The 17,609-nt window shown below is 49.2% G+C and overlaps 1 protein-coding gene across 1 annotated transcript in view; it reads right to left on the bottom strand.

Moving 5' to 3' along the window:
* The window catches only part of rcor2 (REST corepressor 2), a 28,459-nt gene that overhangs the window by 9,376 nt on the left and 1,474 nt on the right, over positions 1 to 17,609 (bottom strand). The window contains exons 2-9 of the mRNA XM_038982969.1: positions 15,938 to 16,053; positions 8,546 to 8,602; positions 8,347 to 8,427; positions 5,861 to 5,913; positions 3,552 to 3,713; positions 3,070 to 3,194; positions 1,375 to 1,438; positions 994 to 1,129 (exon numbers count right to left, since the gene is read on the bottom strand). Coding sequence (XP_038838897.1) covers positions 994 to 1,129; positions 1,375 to 1,438; positions 3,070 to 3,194; positions 3,552 to 3,713; positions 5,861 to 5,913; positions 8,347 to 8,427; positions 8,546 to 8,602; positions 15,938 to 16,052 — 793 coding nt within the window. The 5' untranslated portion in view covers position 16,053. The remainder of the gene's footprint in view (positions 1 to 993; positions 1,130 to 1,374; positions 1,439 to 3,069; positions 3,195 to 3,551; positions 3,714 to 5,860; positions 5,914 to 8,346; positions 8,428 to 8,545; positions 8,603 to 15,937; positions 16,054 to 17,609) is intronic.

Raw genomic sequence — 17,609 nt, 5'->3', positions numbered from 1 at the left:
ATAATAGGAGGAAGATGTTACAGGTTTTGGTTTTTCTATTTATGTTTTGAGGTTGTACTTTAGCACGTATGGGGGCACACCGATTGGTGTCACCTTGTTAGTCAGTATGTGTTACACCTGTGCTGGTTGTCCATCTCGTTAGTGGGAAGGTGTTACACCTGTGCTGGTTGTCCATCTCGTTAGTGGGAAGGTGTTACACCTGTGCTGGTTGTCCATCTCGTTAGTGGGAAGGTGTTTCACCTGTGCTGGTTGTCCATCTCGTTAGTGGGAAGGTGTTTCACCTGTGCTGGTTGTCCATCTCGTTAGTGGGAAGGTGTTACACCTGTGCTGGCCCAGTGCTCCAGTTGTCTTGGTAGATGTGGAAGGTTAACACCTTTTAGTTGGCGCTCCAAATTTCGATTTCTAGACAAACATTCCTTTATCTGATCTTCCCTGTTTTTGTTTGTTTCCTGTCTAAGTTTTGGTGTGGGTTTTTCTTTTGTTTTCCTCTTCTTGGGCAAATGTAGTGGCTCTCATGGTGAGTGTCTTTTAGGTTCCAGTTGTTACCCCCTAAAACCCCGCCTACTTTGTTTTTGTTGTTGTTGTCAGTGACTCTGTTGGTTTTCTTGCTGGGGAACGTGACAAAAGCTTCAGCTGTAAGCTAGCAAGGAAAGTTAGCCTACAAAGCTAGCTGGAAGCTACAGGTACCTAACTGCATTGTAAAGTTTTTCCAGCCTGTATGGACATTGTTTTGAGAACAGTAATTAACAGTTTCTACATGCCAGATGGCACTAGTAATGAATGACTCAGTGGACCAGGCACTTTGCTCTATAAAAGGGCTGCGCTGACAGACTTCGGTCTCTCAAGACATTTGACAGAAGTTTGAGTTCTGAACGTAACAAAAATTCCAGTAACGAACTTTTTGTTTTTAAATCAAAAAAAGTTTCGGTATACCATGCAACACTAACGCACGCGCACACCTGGATAAAGAAACCCAGTGTGTGTCTAAGGTACCTTTAGGTGGTCTCCGACGAGCTCTCAGGGGGTGGTGGCGGTACTGAGCCCCAACAGACTCCTTCCTCTGTGGGTTAGACCGGCCTGGCGCTCCCCTCTCTCCTCCAGAACCACTGGAGCTCTGCTGCTTCACTGTCTGGAGGGTCCGTACACAGACATTTAACCTTTATTTAACTAGGCAAGTCAGTTAAGAACAAATTCTTATGTACAATGACGGCCAAACCCTCCCCTTGTGCGCTGCCCTATGGAACTCCCGATCGTGGCAGGTTGTGATACAGCCCGGAATCGAACCGTGGTCTGTAGTGACGCCTCTAGCACTGAGATGCAGTGCCTTAGACCACTGTGCCACTCAGGAGAAGAGGAACACTTCATTCTGCTCACCTCTTTCTTGGTGTCGATCTCAAAGTCGCTGTCGCTGCCCGGGTCTCCCTCTATCTCATCATTACTGAGGAAGGGAGAGAGAAGGGATGGAGAGAGGGAGGGATAAAGAGAAGGGGGATGAATAAGTGACAGAGCGATTAATTTTGTACATTCTTACTTTCAATCTCTTTACCCTTTCAAATCTCACTCTAACCCCCCCCCCCTCCTTGTCTCTCTCTAACCCCCCCCCCCCCCCCCCCCCTCCTTGTCTCACTAACCCCCCCTCCCCCTCCTTGTCTCACTAACCCCCCCCCCCCCCTCCTTGTCTCTAACCTCCCTGCCACAAATAGCAGGGTGGAGCATGCGCTCCAGCAGGTGTATTTCACTGGTCATCCCCAAAGCCAATTCCTCCTTTGGCCGCCTTTCCTTCCAGTTCTCTGCTGCCAATGACTGGAACGAATTGCAAAAATCACTGAAGCTGGAGACTCATATCTCCCTCACTAACTTTAAGCGTCAGCTATCTGAGCAGCTTACCAATTGCTGCAGCTGTACACAGCCCATCTGTAAATAACTACCTCATCCCCATATGTTTTTGTTTTTCTGCTCTTTTGCACACCAGTATTTCTACTTGCACATCCTCATCTGCACATCTTTCACTCCAGTGTAAATTGCTATATTGTAATTTCTTCACTACTGTTGGCCTATTTATTGCCTTACCTCCTTACTTCATTTGCACACACTGTAAATGAGAACTTGTTCTCAACTGCCTACCTGGTTAAATAAAGGTGAAATAAATAAATGAAATGTAAAATAAACATCACTAGAGGAACGGAGGAGTAGGATGAGGGTACGGCTAAAAGCTATAAGAACTGGTCGTCTAGTGCTTTGGGAACAGAGAATAAAAGGAGCAGATTTCTGGGCGTGGTAGGATAGATTCAGGGCATAATGTACAGACAAGGGTATGGTAGGGTGCGAGTACAGTGGAGGTAAACCTAGGCATTGAGTGACGATGAGAGTGGTTGCATCTCTGGAGGCACCAGTTAAGCTAGGTGCGGTCTCCGCATGTGGGGGGTGGGACAAGGGGGCTATCTGAGGCATGTTGAGCAGGACTAGGGGCTCCGCAGTAAAATAAAACAATGAGAGCTGCCCTAAACAACAGTATACAAGGCATATTGACATTAGAGAGAGGCATAAAGAAATCACAGGTGTTGATTGGGAGAGCTAAGACAACAACGGGTAAAGAGCTAGGACAACAACAACAGGTATATGGCGATGAATGGGCAGAGAGGGTCAGTTAGCTACACACAGGGCCAGGGGCCGACAGATAAACAAAATAGGGACTCCCAATCACAGCTGGTTGTGAAACAGCCTGGAATCAAACCAGGGTCTGTAGTGACGCCTCTAGCACTGAGATGCAGTGCCTTAGACCGCTGCGCCACTCGGGAGCCCTAGTGTATGTCGAATTTTGTTCCTTTTAAATGGCATAGAAGGTCCTTCTTGCCTTGTTTCTCAGCTCGTTCACAGCTAAGTGGAAGTTACCTGTGGCGCTGATGTTTAGGCCGAGGTATATATAGTTTGTGTTCTCTAGTCTCTCCCCTCCCCATGTCTCCCTCCTGTCCACCTCCCACCCCTCCATTCCTTCCCCCTCTCCTCCTTACCCCCTCCATTCCTCCCTACCCCCTCCATTCCTTTCCCCTCTCACTCTCTCCTCCTCACCCATCTTCCTTGTCTGTCTTTCTGACCAGTCTTCTAGCCTGTCGGTCCATAACACTGGTTCTGGTCCTGGTCTTCTTCCAGCTGTAGTAGTACCGGACCAGGCCTGAGACCAGCTTATCAGGCAGCTACAGAGAGAAGGGGGGGGGGGACAGAGATAGGGGGGGGGGGGGGGGGGAACAGAGCGAGGGGGGGGGGGGGGGGGGGGGAACAGAGCGAGAGAGGGAGGAGGGGGGAGCGAGAGAGAGGGGGGGGGGGCGAGAGAGGGGGGGGGGACAGAGTGAGAGAGAGAGGGGGGGGACAGAGCGAGAGAGAGAGGGGGGGACAGAGCGAGAGAGAGAGAGGGAGGGGGGGGACAGAGCGAGAGAGAGAGGGACAGAGAGAGAGGGGGGTGAGATTAAAATTACACTCTGGTTCTCCAGTGTAAACAGGTTAAACAGTGTTTTCACAACGCTCCAGTGTAGCTCCCCAGTAAGTGTCCTCACCATCTGTTGTATACGATGGAAGCTCTTGCCATGGAAGCTGAAGGCCTGTTCAAACAGGACCTTGTCCTCTACGGTCCACTCCTCAGGAAAGGGAGTGAAGTTAGCCAGGTCAGCAAGGGAACACTCCACATCATGTTTATGCCACAGCAGCATCCCCAGGGCCTGGACAGACAGATAGACAGAGAGCAGTAACATTTAGAGACAGGGCCTAGACAGACAGACAGACAGACAGAGAGCAGTGACATTTAGAGACAGGGCCTGGACAGACAGAGAGCAGTGACATTTAGACCCAGGGCCTGGACAGACAGAGAGCAGTGACATTTAGACCCAGGGCCTGGACAGACAGAGAGCAGTGACATTTAGACCCAGGGCCTGGACAGACAGACAGAGAGCAGTTACATTTAGAGACAGGGCCTGGACAGACAGCAGTGACAGAGACAGGGCATGGACAGACAGACAGAGAGAGAGCAGTGACATTTAGACCCAGGGCCTGGACAGACAGACAGACAGGGAGCAGTGACATTTAGAGACAGGGCCTGGACAGACAGATAGAGACAGGGCCTGGACAGACAGACAGACAGACAGACAGAGAGAGAGCAGTGACATTTAGACCCAGGGCCTGGACAGACAGAGACAGACAGACAGACACAGACAGACAGACAGACAGAGAGCAGTGACATTTAGACCCAGGGCCTTTATAGACAGAGAGCAGTGACATTTAGACCCAGGGCCTTGACAGACAGAGCAGTGACATTTAGAGACAGGGCCTGGACAGACAGAGCAGTGACATTTTGACCCAGGGGAGGGGGACAGACAGAGAGAGAGAGCGGTGACATTTTGACCCAGGGGAGGGGGACAGACAGAGAGAGAGAGAGAAGTGACATTTTGAACCAGGGGAGGGGGACAGAGAGAGACAGAGAGAAGTAACATTTTGACCCAGGATAGGGGGACAGACAGAGAGAGAAGTGACATTTTGACCCAGGGGTGGGGGACAGACAGAGAGAGCAGTGACATTTTGACCCAGGGGAGGGGGACAGAGAGAGCAGTGACATTTTGACCCAGGGGAGGGGGACAGAGAGAGCAGTGACATTTTGACCCAGGGGAGGGGGACAGAGAGAGAAGTAAAATTTTGACCCAGGGTAGGGGGACAGACAGAGAGAGAGAGAGAGAGAGAGCAGTGACATTTTGACCAAGGGGAGGGGGACAGACAGGAGGATTAATTCCCAGTGTCACCTTATTCCCTATTTAGTGCATTATTTTGAACCAGAGCTCTATGAGATAACTACACAGAACATAAATATAAAACACAACATGTAAAGTGTTGGTCCCATGTTTCATGAGCTGAAATAAAAGATCCCAGAAATGTCCCATATACACAAAATGCTTATTTCACTCAAAATTGTGAACAAATTTGTTTACATCCCTATTAGTGAGCATTTCTACTTTGCCAAAATAATCCATCCACCGGTGTGGCATATCAAGAAGCTGATTAAAACAGCACAATCATTACACAGGTGCACCTTGTGCTGGGGGACAAGGGAGTGTGAAATTTGTTTGCTGACTCCAGGATTGTCCACCAGAGGTGTTGCCAGAGAATTTGGCAGTACGTCCAACCATAGAATTTGTATGGCGTCGTGCAGCCAAGCGGTTTGCTGATGGCCACATTGTGAACAGAGCGCCCCATGGTGGCGGTGGAGTTATGGTACGGGCAGGTATAAGCTACGGACAACGAACACAATTGCATTTTATCTTTGCCAATTTCTATCGGTCGCCATCACCTCATGTTTCAGCAGGATAATACACAACCCCATATCGCAAGGATCTGTACACAATTCCTGGAAGCTGAAAATGTCCCAGTTCTTCCATGGCCTGCATACTCACCAGACATGTCACCCATTGAGCATGTTTGGGATGCTCTGGATCGACGTGTACGACAGCGTGTTCCAGTTCCCGCCAATATCCAGCGACTTCACACAGCCATGGAAGAGGAGTGGGACAACATTCCACAGACCTCAATCAACAGCCTGATCAACTCTATGTGAAGGAGATGTGTCGCGCTGCATGAGGCACATGGTGGTCACACCAGATACTGACTGGTTTTCTGATCCACGCCCCTACTTTTTTTAAGGTATCTGTGACCAACAGATGCATATCTGTAATCCCAGTCATGTGAAATTCTGAGATTAGTACCTTTTTTATTTTATTTTTATTGACTGATTTCCTTGTGAACTGAAACTCAGTAAAATCTTTGAAATGTTTTGTTTATATTTGTTCAGTATATTTCCTGTTTAAAGTCAGATTGACTGTACCTGTTCCATGTTGTAGCCATGCTTCTCTTTAGCCATCAGAATATACTCATCCACTGGGGGGGAGAGAGGAGAGAGAGCAGAGGAGAGGGAGAGCAGAGAGAGAGAGCAGAGCGGGAGAGTGAGCAGAGCGAGAGAGGGAGGGAGGGAGAGTGAGCAGAGAAAGGGAGAGAGCGAGAGGGAGCAGAGGAGAGGGAGAGCAGAGCGGGAGAGTGAGCAGAGCGAGAGAGGGAGGGAGGGAGAGTGAGCAGAGAAAGGGAGAGAGAGAGCGAGAGGGAGAGGGAGCAGAGCGAGAGGGAGAGGGAGCAGAGCGAGAGGGAGAGGGAGCAGAGCGAGAGAGAGAGGGAGCAGAGCGAGAGAGAGAGGGAGCAGAGCGAGAGAGAGAGCAGAGAGAGAGAGTGAGCAGAGCGAGAGTGAGCAGAGAGAGCGAGAGGGGGAGAGTGAGCAGAGAGAGCGAGAGGGGGAGAGTGAGCAGAGAGAGCGAGAGTGAGCAGAGAGAGCGAGAGGGGGAGAGTGAGCAGAGAGGGGGAGAGTGAGCAGAGAGAGCGAGAGGGGGAGAGTGAGCAGAGAGAGGGAGAGTGAGCAGAGCGAGAGAGAGAGTGAGCAGAGCGAGAGAGTGAGCAGAGCGAGCGAGAGAGTGAGCAGAGCGAGAGAGTGAGCAGAGCGAGAGAGTGAGCAGAGAGGGGGAGAGTGAGCAGAGAGGGGGAGAGTGAGCAGAGGGAGAGTGAGCAGAGCGAGAGGGAGAGTGAGCAGAGCGAGAGAGAGAGCAGAGCGAGAGAGAGAGTGAGCAGAGCGAGAGAGAGAGAGTGAGCAGAGCGAGAGAGAGAGAGTGAGCAGAGAGGGGGAGAGTGAGCAGAGCGAGAGGGAGAGAGAGCGAGAGGGGGAGAGTGAGCAGAGAGAGCGAGAGGGGGAGAGTGAGCAGAGAAAGGGAGAGAGCGAGAGGGAGCAGAGGAGAGGGAGAGCAGAGCGGGAGAGTGAGCAGAGCGAGAGAGGGAGGGAGGGAGAGTGAGCAGAGAAAGGGAGAGGGAGCAGAGCGAGAGGGAGAGGGAGCAGAGCGAGAGGGAGAGGGAGCAGAGCGAGAGGGAGAGGGAGCAGAGCGAGAGGGAGAGGGAGCAGAGCGAGAGAGAGAGGGAGCAGAGCGAGAGAGAGAGGGAGCAGAGCGAGAGAGAGAGAGCAGAGAGAGAGAGTGAGCAGAGCGAGAGTGAGCAGAGAGAGCGAGAGGGGGAGAGTGAGCAGAGAGAGCGAGAGGGGGAGAGTGAGCAGAGAGAGCGAGAGTGAGCAGAGAGAGCGAGAGGGGGAGAGTGAGCAGAGAGGGGGAGAGTGAGCAGAGAGAGCGAGAGGGGGAGAGTGAGCAGAGAGAGGGAGAGTGAGCAGAGCGAGAGAGAGAGTGAGCAGAGCGAGAGAGTGAGCAGAGCGAGCGAGAGAGTGAGCAGAGCGAGAGAGTGAGCAGAGCGAGAGAGTGAGCAGAGAGGGGGAGAGTGAGCAGAGAGGGGGAGAGTGAGCAGAGGGAGAGTGAGCAGAGCGAGAGGGAGAGTGAGCAGAGCGAGAGAGAGAGCAGAGCGAGAGAGAGAGTGAGCAGAGCGAGAGAGAGAGAGTGAGCAGAGCGAGAGAGAGAGAGTGAGCAGAGAGGGGGAGTGAGCAGAGCGAGAGGGAGAGAGAGCGAGAGGGGGAGAGTGAGCAGAGAGAGCGAGAGGGGGAGAGTGAGCAGAGAGGGGGAGAGTGAGCAGAGAGAGCGAGAGGGGGAGAGTGAGCAGAGCGAGAAGGAGAGTGAGCAGAGAGAGGGAGAGTGAGCAGAGAGAGGGAGAGTGAGCAGAGCGAGAGAGAGAGTGAGCAGAGCGAGAGAGAGTGAGCAGAGCGAGAGAGAGAGTGAGCAGAGCGAGCAGAGAGGGGGAGAGTGAGCAGAGAGGGGGAGAGTGAGCAGAGCGAGAGGGAGAGTGAGCAGAGCGAGAGAGAGAGTGAGCAGAGCGAGAGAGAGAGTGAGCAGAGCGAGAGAGAGAGAGAGTGAGCAGAGAGGGGGAGAGTGAGCAGAGGGAGAGTGAGCAGAGCGAGAGGGAGAGTGAGCAGAGCGAGAGGGAGAGTGAGCAGAGCGAGAGGGAGAGTGAGCAGAGCGAGAGGGAGAGTGAGCAGAGCGAGAGGGAGAGTGAGCAGAGAGAGGGAGAGTGAGCAGAGCGAGGGAGAGTGAGCAGAGCGAGGGAGAGTGAGCAGAGCGAGGCAGAGCGAGAGGGGGAGAGTGAGCAGAGAGAGAGAGTGAGCAGAGCGAGAGGGGGAGAGTGAGCAGAAAGGGGGAGAGTGAGCGAGAGGGGGAGAGTGAGCAGAGAGGGGGAGAGTGAGAGAGAGTTGTTTATTATCTACTTCACATGCTTTGGCAATGTTAACATATGTTTCCCATGCCAATAAAGCCCTTTAATTGAATTGAGAGAGAGAGCAGAGAGAGAGAGAGAGACAGCAGAGACAGAGAGACAGAGATAGCAGATAATTTGTGTGTTTACACATGGCGTCAGAGATGAGGCTGTTGGGGCACCACACCAGCATACTCCTCTGCTCCTTCTCATTGTAGCGGCTTGGAGTGTCTGTACACACACACACGTTAGTCATACATTCCTCATTTTCTCTCACTCCATCTGTCACATACACAGCCAAATAATCAAATCCACCTCCCTCTCTGTCCCCCCCTTCCCTCTTTGGTACCTGGGTTTAACTCGGGTATCTGTGCCTGGTAGTCTCCTCCCACTCGAATCATACTGTCTGTGGAGAGAGAGAGAAAATAGGGATGAGTGGAGGAAGAGAGACATCGGCAGAGAGAGAACTAGCGATAAGCCCAGAGAGAGTTAGCGATAAGCCCAGAGAGAGAGCGAGAGTTAGCGATAAGCCCAGAGAGAGAGCGAGAGTTAGCGATAAGCCCAGAGAGAGAGCGAGAGTTAGCGATAAGCCCAGAGAGAGAGCGAGAGTTAGCGATAAGCCCAGAGAGAGAGCGAGAGTTAGCGACAAGCCCAGAGAGAGAGCGAGAGTTAGCGACAAGCCCAGAGAGAGAGCGAGAGTTAGCGACAAGCCCAGAGAGAGAGCGAGAGTTATCGACAAGCCCAGAGAGAGAGCGAGAGTTAGCGACAAGCCCAGAGAGAGAGCGAGAGTTAGCGACAAGCCCAGAGAGAGAGCGAGAGTTAGCGATAAGCCCAGAGAGAGCGAGAGTTAGCGATAAGCCCAGAGAGAGCGAGAGTTAGCGATAAGCCCAGAGAGAGCGAGAGTTAGCGATAAGCCCAGAGAGAGCGAGAGTTAGCGATAAGCCCAGAGAGAGCGAGAGTTAGCGATAAGCCCAGAGAGAGCGAGAGTTAGCGATAAGCCCAGAGAGAGAGAAAGTTAGCGATAAACCCAGAGAGAGAGAGAGATTTAGCGATAAGCCCAGAGAGAGACAGACGAGCAGAGAGACGAGCACGTGAGAGATTTGTCTCAGGCTGTTGGTGGTAGGTGCACCCGATTCAGCTGCCCTGCTGTGGGGTTTTTAGACATGCTTAACTAACTATAAGCTAGTAGGGCTTCTTATGCATTAAAGTTTGAATTGCTGACTCTTGTGAACCTGCATTTTCCATTAGTCTCTACTCTTACCAGTGCTCTGTCTAACCATGAATATCAGCCTGAAATGTGTGTGTGTTAAAGAGAGCGCTGTACTGTATGAAATATGTGTGTGTATGCAACAAAGTATCAGTAGTGTGGGCGCTGTACTGTGTGGCCGAGACTGTGCTAATCTTAGAGAGACACAGGAGGGGGGTGAATCAGGAGACTGCTGACCAGACAATAACAGATAAACTATACACACGAAAAACACATGTGAGGTTCTGAGTCATGCACTATAACCCAATACTATAACAAACGTGATTAGCAACTATATCATATGTGATTGGATATTGACAACCTGTTGGCCTGGGCGCCTGGATGTCTGTGTGTGTGTGCTGGAAGTAACAGTTAGCTCAGATAAGAAGCTGGGAAGCTGTAGTTAGCCTTGAGCGAGAACAGTGGACAATGTATACAGGTGCAGATATCTCAGACAATGTTATAAAACTGTCTGACCCCAGTCTCTGGGGTGAAGGAGCGTAATCTACACAGCAACAGCAAAAGGACACCAGAAAGCGCAAAGAAGCTGGGACCAGCTTATGTGCCAACATCAACGATAGGCTGGGTGAGTCTAAACCACGCCCAGTCTCTACTCTGACAGGCCGGCTCGGAAGCGGGAACTCTCTCTGTCACGAGTATAATATAATATCTTTGTCAAGAACAAGTCAGTTCCTTGTTCCACCCTGCGGGGTGGTGCAGTGAACCCGTATATACGAAAAATGTATTTGCCATTTATTAACTTTTGAATTAAACAATTATTTTAACCAAGTTCAGGTGTGGTATTGTTCCTATCTCAGTTGAACTTTCGCAACCCTAACACTGCGCACCGGGTAGGCGAACTGTTGCCATTTTGAACCATTTTATGTGTGAGGGCACAAACTCTGCCTTCCTGGCAGGCCCAGAGAGCAAATCAAGTGCACTATAGGCCTACCGCTGGCCAATCAGATGGCTCAGATTATCGTGTCTGCAGTAATGTAGCATGGCATGAAAGAAAGCTACTGTGAGATTTCAAGATGTTTAAATCCACGACTAGAGAGAGACTGTCAACGAATACAGCCAAGAGCTGCTGTTTTTAAACTTTAAATCCACGACTAGAGAGAGACTGTCAACGAATACAGCCAAGAGCTGCTGTTTTTAAACTTTAAATCCACGACTAGAGAGAGACTGTCAACGAATACAGCCAAGAGCTGCTGTTTTTATGAGTGACTTCATGTTTAAAGTTCTTACTCAGCACTGTCAACACTTTGTATTCAACACTTTTATAATCCATAAAATGCACGTTCTTCCTATTTCCACTCAGCGCTACAAGCAGTGCAGCTGTAATGAATGAGTAGGAAAGTGTATCTATAGGCTTTGTTGTTGTTGTTGTTAGTGGATTGGGTCTTTTTTAATATCAAGGACCTGCTGTTTTCGACTCTTTCTCTACCGCACCTGCTGTCTCTAACTGAATGATCAGCTATGAAAAGCCAACTGACATTTACTCCTGAGGTGCTGACCTGTTGCACCCTCTATAACCACTGTGGTGATTATAATTATTTGACCCTGCTGGTCATCTATGAACATTTGAACATCTTGGCCATGTTCTGTTATAATCTCCACCCGGCACAGCCAGAAGAGGACTGGCCACCCTCAGAGCCTGTTTCCTCTCTAGGTTTCTTCCTAGGTTCCTGCCTTTCTAGGGAGTTTTTCCTAGCCACCGTGCTTCTACATCTGCATTGCTTGCTGTTTGGGGTTTTAGGCTGTTTTCTGTACAGCACTTTGTGACAACTGCTGATGTAAAAAGGACTTTATAAATACATTTGATTGATTGATTTCACTTCTCTGTCCACGGGAGTGTTTGAATGAATGTTTACATGAAGCAGAAACAATGTGGTGCGACTCGAGTTTTGCCGTCAGCTGGAAGACGGTGTCTCCTTTTGGTCAGTGTCAGAGGAGGAAAGAGAGAGCGGTGGGATGTTGAGAGACGGACCCTCAGTCTGCTGCTCTCTCCCTCTGCTGAGACGGACCCTCAGTCTGCTGCTCTCTCCCTCTGCTGAGACGGACCCTCAGTCTGCTGCTCTCTCCCTCTGCTGAGACGGACCCTCAGTCTGCTGCGCTCTCCCTCTGCTGAGACGGACCCTCAGTCTGCTGCTCTCTCCCTCTGCTGAGACGGACCCTCAGTCTGCTGCTCTCTCCCTCTGCTGAGACGGACCCTCAGTCTGCTGCTCTCTCCCTCTGCTGAGACGGACCCTCAGTCTGCTGCTCTCTCCCTCTGCTGAGACGGACCCTCAGTCTGCTGCTCTCTCCCTCTGCTGAGACGGACCCTCAGTCTGCTGCTCTCTCCCTCTGCTGAGACGGACCCTCAGTCTGCTGCTCTCTCCCTCAGTCTGCTGCGCTCTCCCTCTGCTGAGACTGACCCTCAGTCTGCTGCGCTCTCCCTCTGCTGAGACTGACCCTCAGTCTGCTGCGCTCTCCCTCTGCTGAGACTGACCCTCAGTCTGCTGCGCTCTCCCTCTGCTGAGACTGACCCTCAGTCTGCTGCGCTCTCCCTCTGCTGAGACTGACCCTCAGTCTGCTGCGCTCTCCCTCTGCTGAGACTGACCCTCAGTCTGCTGCGCTCTCCCTCTGCTGAGACTGACCCTCAGTCTGCTGCGCTCTCCCTCTGCTGAGACTGACCCTCAGTCTGCTGCGCTCTCCCTCTGCTGAGACTGACCCTCAGTCTGCTGCGCTCTCCCTCTGCTGAGACTGACCCTCAGTCTGCTGCGCTCTCCCTCTGCTGAGACTGACCCTCAGTCTGCTGCGCTCTCCCTCTGCTGAGACTGACCCTCAGTCTGCTGCGCTCTCCCTCTGCTGAGACTGACCCTCAGTCTGCTGCGCTCTCCCTCTGCTGAGACTGACCCTCAGTCTGCTGCGCTCTCCCTCTGCTGAGACTGACCCTCAGTCTGCTGCGCTCTCCCTCTGCTGAGACTGACCCTCAGTCTGCTGCGCTCTCCCTCTGCTGAGACTGACCCTCAGTCTGCTGCGCTCTCCCTCTGCTGAGACTGACCCTCAGTCTGCTGCGCTCTCCCTCTGCTGAGACTGACCCTCAGTCTGCTGCGCTCTCCCTCTGCTGAGACTGACCCCTCAGTCTGCTGCGCTCTCCCTCTGCTGAGACTGACCCTCAGTCTGCTGCGCTCTCCCTCTGCTGAGACTGACCCTCAGTCTGCTGCGCTCTCCCTCTGCTGAGACTGACCCTCAGTCTGCTGCGCTCTCCCTCTGCTGAGACTGACCCCTCAGTCTGCTGCTCTCTCCCTCTGCTGAGACTGACCCCTCAGTCTGCTGCTCTCTCCCTCTGCTGAGACTGACCCCTCAGTCTGCTGCTCTCTCCCTCTGCTGAGACTGACCCCTCAGTCTGCTGCTCTCTCCCTCTGCTGAGACTGACCCCTCAGTCTGCTGCTCTCTCCCTCTGCTGAGACTGACCACTCAGTCTGCTGCTCTATCCCTCTGCTGAGACTGACCCTCAGTCTGCTGCTCTCTCCCTCTGCTGAGACTGACCCTCAGTCTGCTGCTCTCTCCCTCTGCTGAGACTGACCCTCAGTCTGCTGCTCTCTCCCTCTGCTGAGACTGACCCTCAGTCTGCTGCTCTCTCCCTCTGCTGAGACTGACCATCGGATGCAGGCACCATCAGCCCAGTAAAATAAAAGCACATGATTTAAAAATGTATACTCACTCAGCTGTGTTTCACAAGTAATACAACAATAGGATATATTACCGGTATGATCATATAGCCTACCTCAAATGTAGAAATATACATTTTAAGAAATGGCCCAAACAACAATGCATTGGTAGGGCAATTCAAGCAAAGCCAATATGCAGTGATACTGTATTGGGCCTATAGCTTCCTTCCGTTTTTTTAAAGTCATGCTATAAAAATAAAAATAAAACAGAAATCTGAGCGGTAGAACTCAGCTTGCATTTTGACTCAAAGTGATATTGACTCAGAAAAAGAAGTTTGGTGACCACTGTTCTAGAGTTTTTCCCTGTTAACACCATCAACGTTTCCCTTTACTGTGGCAAATGTGATCGACTGACCACAATATTAGCCACTTTTAATGCAACATACCTGGGGGGAAAAAAACGAAAAAAACGATGCAAAATATTTTGTTGTAGGATTCTATTGTATAGACATGCACTACTCAGCACAGACTAGTGCACCATAACCAATCAGAGCTGCAGTAGGCCTATATGCATATAGACAATTGCCATATATGGATCTGTGCCAGGCACTTTCAACTGGACTGTGTTTACAGTATGAGCGGTCGTGAGTAGATGCGCTTGTTTTGAGATCATAGTGAGAGCTGCATGTAGCCACGTGTGCACATTTTGTTCACTTCCTTTGCCAGTTAGTGAGTTATTAGCCCAGTTATAGATCATGTATAGTCAGCAATAGGGGAGTGACTGCTTCCTACAAGGGCACAACATGTATACATTTCTAGACATCTTTGAAAAGCCAGTCAGGTAAAGAGCTTCTTTTTTTTTGTCTTAAAGGGGCAGTGTTGTATTTTGAGACAGGCTTGAATAAGCTAAGTAGCCAATAGGTAATGTATCACATTCTCTGTAATAAATGGTATGGGAATAATAATGCATTTTATTTTGTAACGTGATATCTTGCATCAAACAACATGTCCAGTCACCACCTTGTCTGAGGGACAAGTGGATAAACAGGTTAAATGTCAAGCCCTGCATGTTATTTTTTTCAAAAGTCTAATGGAATGTAGGCCTTCATTGAACACTGAATGATAGAACAGCTGTTTCCATGTTAAAATGTTATGGGATGCATTTTCTCCATTGTGTTCGATTCCAGGCTGCATCACAACCGGCCGTGATTGGACGTCCCATAGGGCGGCGCGCAATTGGCACAGCGTCGTCCGGGTTTGGCCGCCGGTAGACAGTCATTGTAAATAAGACTTTGTTCTTAACTGACTCGCCTAGTTAAATAAAGGTTCAATAAATAATAATAAAGACCACTCCGTTAGGCCTACATTATGATCAAATATCCTCAGTAGCCTACACGGCCACTGTTACACGTGTAACTTAAATGAGGGTACAGCCTCAGTAGCCTACACGGCCACTGTTACACCTGTAACTTAATGAGGGTACAGCCTCAGTAGCCTACACGGCCACTGTTACACCTGTAACTTAATGAGGGTACAGCCTCAGTAGCCTACACGGACACTGTTACACCTGTAACTTAATGAGGGTACAGCCTCAGTAGCCTACACGGCCACTGTTACACCTGTAACTTAAAATGAGGGTACAGCCTCAGTAGCCTACACGGCCACTGTTACACCTGTAACTTAAAATGAGGGTACAGCCTCAGTAGCCTACACGGCCACTGTTACACCTGTAACTTAATGAGGGTACAGCCTCAGTAGCCTACACGGCCACTGTTACACCTGTAACTTAAATGAGGGTACAGCCTCAGTAGCCTACACGGCCACTGTTACACCTGTAACTTTAATGAGGGTACAGCCTCAGTAGCCTACACGGCCACTGTTACACCTGTAACTTAAATGAGGGTACTGCCTCAGTAGCCTACACGGCCACTGTTACACCTGTAACTTTAATGAGGGTACAGCCTCAGTAGCCTACACGGCCACTGTTACACCTGTAACTTAATGAGGGTACAGCCTCAGTAGCCTACACGGCCACTGTTACACCTGTAACTTAAAATGAGGGTACAGCCTCAGTAGCCTACACGGCCACTGTTACACCTGTAACTTAATGAGGGTACAGCCTCAGTAGCCTACACGGCCACTGTTACACCTGTAACTTAAAATGAGGGTACAGCCTCAGTAGCCTACACGGCCACTGTTACACCTGTAACTTAATGAGGGTACAGCCTCAGTAGCCTACACGGCCACTGTTACACCTGTAACTTAAAATGAGGGTACATTGCACATTTCTTAAACGGAAGCAAAGAGAACGAAATGGGGAGGGACTGTGTTTTTTGTCTGTTGTGAACTCTTCAGTGCTTTTGTTTGTGTGTGTGTGTGTGTGTGTGTGTGTGTGTGTGTGTGTGTGTGTGTGTGTGTGTGTGTGTGTGTGTGTGTGTGTGTATTTTGCTGTCATGAACTGAGATGGTATGGAGACAGTAGTGAGCGCGATTACAAGCACACAATAATGAGATTTATTGTAGATAGTTAGATTAATATAATAGTTTGATTAAAACTTGTAAATGCTTTGAAAGAACAATTTCCCTAATAATCCTGTTGACACGGACACATCTGAGATCAGGCTGCCTGATGAGACTTTTGATAAACGCAGAAAAAAAATCACCAATCAAAATAAACTTTCTACCATGTTATTTTTTGCCCGCGTACCTGAATTTGACCAATAGAAACTTGTTTAAGTTGCAAAAATGAAAAGTTTCAACTGTTTGACGGAATGAATACACCCATGGTGTGTGTGTGTGTGTGTGTGTGTGTGTGTGTGTGTGTGTGTGTACGTGCGCACCGTGAGCGTGCTCCTCATCGCTGCTGTCCTCCTCCGAGTGCTGGTTGTTTCCATTGGTTTTAGCCCTGCTCCTAGACAGAACGCCGCTCCCCGACTGCTCCATCACCGAGGGCATACTGCAACACACACACAGAGATAAAACATAGGCCTACACATACACTACATCACTGAGGAAAAGTCTTGTCACCAATCAGCACACACATGAACTCAACCCAGCAACAAATTACCAAACATCCAAAGCCCTCAGTATAGCAGATTAACAATCTGTTTTCCACTAAGTACGGGTACATGGCAGTAGGCTGAGTACGACATCAGTCATGTAAAAACGTTACTCTCCTTAAAACGCTGTTAGATCATCATTTATCTAAGAATACGTCGATTTAAAACACAAGTTTTTCTGAGCAATCTTTCAAATGATTAGGTCGTGTTAAGACCTTTTTAAGCCGAGTTCCAGCGGTGTGTATTTGATCTGTACGTCTGTTAACACCAGCAGTTCAAGACTCTCTCTCTTTTGTGCAACTGAAGTGAGTTCGGAACAACTGAAAGCATCTTAGTTTGAAATAGTTTTCACATACAAACTTCATCTGTCCGAACTCAGAATCAAATGTTCTTCCCAAAAATGACACGGTCAGTGTGGCAGAGCGTTTATTTCGATTCGTGATTTTCTGCATTTATCATAAGTCCCATCAGGCAGCCTGATTTCAGATGTGTACATGTAAACAGGATTATTAGGGAAATTGTTGTGCTTGCAAAGCATTTAAACATTTTAAAACAAATGATTATATTAAAAAATCAGACTATCCACAATAAATCACATTATTGTGTGCAATGTAACCGTCCTCACTACTGTCTCATTCTCATCAGCCTCTTACTGTCTGGTTTTCAACACCAACTGCTCATAATAGCAAAAATACACACATATACCAACCTGGTCTGAGAACATTTCGTATTATTCTCTACGTAAATCCGAGACACTCCAAATAGTACGATATGTATCAATTTGTGGACGTCCATCACTCCATTTCGTATGATATGTTACGAATTACAATTAGTATTATGTATATGTTACGAATTCGCAAAACGTAACATATGTTACGAATTCGCAAAACGTAACATATGTTACGAATTTGCAATGAGTAGTTAGCGATGCTTATGCCTTAAGTAACCATCTGTTTTATGTAATCATACAAAAACATCACACTAAATGGAACATCTCGGAGATACGTACAGAATAATACTAAATTCTCTGAGACCAGGTTGCATATACACACACTCAAACAAAAGCAATTTAGAGTTCACAACAGACAAATAACACTGTAAAATCCAGTATTAGGCTACACAATGAGGAGTCACATGTTCAACTATCAAGTGGGGAAACATCAACACACACCACACACACACACAGCCTATGCAAAACTATGTGTGTGTGATGTGAAGTTAGTAAGATATGAAGTAAGTTTTGTGTCTTCAGGGGGAGGGCTAACGCGCTAACGTTCGTGCAGTGACACAAAAGACTAGACGGTCACCTCAGGACAAGACATCTTCCGGTTTCAAATGTTCCCGTTAAACCGACTTTGTCGTTATACCGACCCCAAGAGACGTGAAACGAACTCTACATACAGTTATCAAATTAATAGAACAGTTGTACATTCAATAGCTGTCATTTTTTGGA

The sequence above is a fragment of the Salvelinus namaycush genome, unplaced genomic scaffold (genome assembly GCF_016432855.1).
Source record: "Salvelinus namaycush isolate Seneca unplaced genomic scaffold, SaNama_1.0 Scaffold138, whole genome shotgun sequence".
Lineage (NCBI taxonomy): Eukaryota > Metazoa > Chordata > Actinopteri > Salmoniformes > Salmonidae > Salvelinus > Salvelinus namaycush.
The sequence above is the reverse complement of the archived record's forward strand: the minus strand, read 5'-3'. Positions and strand labels throughout refer to the sequence as shown.